Genomic DNA, 4163 nt, shown 5'->3' on the forward strand with positions numbered 1-4163 from the left:
ACGCACTCCTCGCCGCGTCCGCAACCGCAATTCCGATGTCTGCTCTCTTTAGCGCCGGCGCGTCGTTCACATCGTCCCCAGTCGTTCCACAAATATGCTTTCTTTCCTGGAGTTTCCTCAGAATGTCATATTTATGCTCGGAAAAACTCTAGCGAACCTGCCGGCCTTCTCAATCAGCTCACAACCTGAAGTTTTTCAAAATCGTCGCCCTTCTCACTGCTAGTGTACTCATCTTAGTACTAGACCAATGTACAATTTATGGCATTGCTACTGAAGGTGATGCCCTTTTTAAACAAGTACATGATGCTAACTGCTTCTCACAACTCCTTTATCATTATGCTTCGTATGCGTACTATGAAAGGACTCATTTCTTTACTTTATGGGCTGGAGAAGCCAAGGAAATTAAGCAGTGAAACCTTCCATCTCCATTTTAAAAAAGGTAATGTCATTTTTACCCTTGTTTTTAACCATCTAAATATTTATTTAATTAAGAGGGGAAGAAATAGCCACTTTAAAAACAATTGAGGAAATAAAGTGGTTACATATATAACACAGGGAAAAAATGTGCTATAAGTAAATAATTCAGGGAGAAAAAGTGACATTTTCCCTATTATTATTATTATTAGAATGCGTCCACTTGAGGTTGAGGGCAATACACTTATACACATGAGGTTGAGGGCAATACACAGACCATCCATTTTGGAGTGAGGGTAATTTTGAAATACTGAAAAGTAATCTCACATTACTTAAACAAAACTTGGTAATAAGATTACCTCAAATATACTCTGATTTCCTACGTGACAATAATCTTGTATCTTGTATTCCATCTCAGATTACCTGAACCAAATATTATACTCTGATTTCCTACGTGACAATAATCTTGTATCTTGTATTCCATCTCAGATTACCTAAACCAAATATGATAATCTAACATCGCCCCCAACTTTTTACTCCTTACCTCTCTTCTCTGTGTGCATGTTTGGGAAGGCCAACTTGTCAATTATGTGTTCGTTTCAATTTTAATATCTCAAATATTTCTTTCGCTTTTTGTTTAATTCGTCTTTTCCCTAATATTTGTTTACAATTTTAAAATTCAATCACTATACGAAATCAAAAGAACCAAAAAAATAAGCAAAGTATTCGAAGGTGATCCATAGATTGTACGTTGACAAATAAAAATGTATACACACACATTTAAAGGAAAAGAAATTTCATAGTCTTATGCGAGTTAATATGTTCTAATGACTTTGCTCCCACATTGTGTTTGTTACCATACAGAAAAAATAAATAACCCTAAAGCTTATTACTCCATGACAACTATGGCGGAAAGCTAGACTAGGAGATGAAAGAAGCCAGAGCAATCTGAGAGAGAATATAATGGTGACCACTTGACAAAGTTGTCATTATTCAGAAAATGAAGTACATCATCATGTCCCATAACAATTGTGCATAACAGAAGCAAATCGTAACCGGCAACTGGAAACAAAAGATAAGATAATAGGCAACTGGCACAATACAAGCGGCAATGGATGTACTAATTGTCCGAGCAGATCAGAAACCATGGATTTTGATGTGTTCCTTCTTCACAATTCCAGCCTGCACATATAAATTATGCAAGGAATTCAATTTTTAAACGAGTTTCTTAAATGTCATTATTTGACAATTCAAATTCATTGTTAGCATGTATGTCCTACTACCCAATGTTATAGGAGTCGCTAGGCACGTGCCTAGCGCCTATGTGGCCGAGTAATAATAATAAGAAAAATAGCACACAAAAAAAAAACACTCGGCTTGAGTTGAGTGCGTAGTTGGTTGACTTGGGCGACTAGTTTGGCAGACTCGGGTGCCTAGGCCGCCTAGTTGGCCGGTCGACTAATGTTCGCCTAAGGGTAAAATCCCCTCGGCCTAGGGACACCTAGGCGGCCACCTAAGCCGATTTTTGCAACAGTGCTACTACCCCAAATGTCTTTCCAATTTTCAAAGAAAAAGAAACTAAAGCTCAAAACTAGAGCACTAGGACTTCAATCAAAGCTAAGCCAGAAATGGTCACATCTAAATTTAATAATTCAGGTCTAAAACAATTAGCCATTACCCATGCTATCTAAAACAAAACTTTTGACTTGAATTAAGCAAGGCTGTTAAGAGTTTGGATTGATTAATTAACTAAGAAAGTAAAGATCACACATGTCAGTTTCATCTCCAAAAGGCTCATGTATGACTTGTAACACAAAATGAGCACACATACTCTCCACAACCACCCATGCACCCACTATCTTGTAAAAATAAAGCTGTGCAACTGTGCAAGGCAATTACCTGGACAAGGAAAGTAGATACATTCTTCCGCTGATCACCTTGAAGCTGAATAACCTTCACAAGAAATGCCAAATAGATTGACTAGTCAGAACACTGAACTGATAGTAGTAATCAACAACCACATTATCAAACATGTATACCTGGCCCAATTCCGGATCCTGAACAACAGTACCGTTGCAGCAAAATTCTTTCTTGAGGTCCTTCAATATTTTGTTGTAGCTGAATTCTTTCTTCAACCCCTGCACAGTTGTCAAGCTTTTCCTACCATTTCGCTGCTGAACACGAATGTGTACATAATCTTTTGACCCAGCACCAGAACTTTCAGCATTTGCCTCGGCAAAGGGATCTAAAGAGAACGTAAAAGCATAGGTATGTCAGGAATACAACAATTTTAACCAGCCCTCCAAACTCTTACTTGGCCTTCTCTTCTTTCTAACATAACACAGGCAATTTGTTCTTTTAATTCGCCTAAGAGAACTTCTAAGAACAAGAAATATAAACTTTACAACAAAAAGCAAAAGTAATAAATTGAGGGAGACCATACCAAAAGCAGCAGGAGTCTGGAGGTCGAGTTCAGACATGAACCTTGGTTGACAATTGAAAGACCGCACGGACAAATAAACCTCCTGTGCAAAATTTGGATGCTCAGACCTGGGAGACATAAGTATCCAAATTCATGAATTATATCACCTCTCCAACACAGTTAACCAAAAAAATTAAAAATGCATATGAACTAATCAAATTACATTTACAATGCATAAGCTTCTAATATGGGAAGATCTTCTATATTTTCCTTTACCTCAATCAAAACGCAAAGCAGAAACATAACCTTAAGCCCACATAAACCTAAACTAGGGTTCAGGCAATCATGAATTGATCAATATGTGTGTGTTTACAAATATAGAGTCCATATAAAAAAAAAATTACCATACAACGTAAGCAAAAACACCAGAAAATATGAAATCAGTATTATACAGAGCATCAATTTTACAAAACACAACTGAGCAGAAACAAACAAATAAATCACGGCTAATACTCCGAGCAAGAACCGCCTAAGCCGACTACTCTACAGTAAAAAAATTGAAAATCCATACGCGCGTTAATAAACAGATGAATCGCATCTTTATAGTCAAAAGAAAAACAAAGCCTTCAATCATCCGAAACCGAAATCGTTTCCACAATTAATATTCCACGATAATTAGATTTATCCCACAAAGATCCGACATGTCCAATTACAACAAAACAAAATAAAATCTTTCAAGCAAAATCAATAACAAATGAATTGAAATATACAAAACACGGTTAACTGATCATTGATAAGGGAAGATCCGAATGAATACGGGAATAGGGGGCGTAGTATAGGGCGGTACCTGATCCGAAGGTTAGGGTCTCGAGAGATGGAGGTCGGTGAAGAAAGCAGACCCCAAATCCGGATAAAGCCCGAAGCAGAAAGTAGTGAATGCACGGAGAAGAGGGAGGGGAAGGGTTTAATCGCCCAACAAAGGAATTTATTAGTAGTTAGGTTAGGTCGGTCGCAGACTCCCAGTGTAAACACCTCACCAAAAGTCGTCTAAATTAAGGAGTACTTTGCATTGTAGTATTTTTATGTGATTATTAGCATTTAAATAATTTTATTGACTAATGTTAAATTGTATGTTCGGTATTAAATTTCATTTAAATTCTACTCTATGTATAATAATTAGATTTTAGGTTTTATGTTGTTTTAAATAATCAATTTGATTAGGTAATAAAAATTAAGTGATTTAAATTTTACGAGACTAATATTCAACGGCATCAATAGCAATCAAGAATTGAGTTGTTTGAAGGAGACAAAATCATATAAATGAATG

At 36.6% G+C, this 4163-nt stretch overlaps 1 protein-coding gene across 1 annotated transcript; it reads right to left on the minus strand.

Annotated features, from left to right (window-relative positions):
- Window positions 1–1193: 1193 nt before the first annotated feature.
- LOC116023198 (protein translation factor SUI1 homolog) lies at window positions 1194–3835 on the minus strand. Its single transcript, XM_031264184.1, has 5 exons — window positions 3684–3835; window positions 2858–2964; window positions 2454–2659; window positions 2314–2367; window positions 1194–1596 (listed from the first exon to the last, which is right to left on the minus strand). The coding sequence occupies exons 2-5, from the start codon at window positions 2892–2894 to the stop codon at window positions 1552–1554; spliced, it is 342 nt and encodes a 113-aa protein (XP_031120044.1). The 5' UTR covers window positions 2895–2964; window positions 3684–3835; the 3' UTR covers window positions 1194–1551.
- Between the last annotated feature and the right edge of the window lie 328 nt (window positions 3836–4163).

Source organism: Ipomoea triloba, chromosome 6 (genome assembly GCF_003576645.1).
Source record: "Ipomoea triloba cultivar NCNSP0323 chromosome 6, ASM357664v1".
NCBI lineage: Eukaryota > Viridiplantae > Streptophyta > Magnoliopsida > Solanales > Convolvulaceae > Ipomoea > Ipomoea triloba.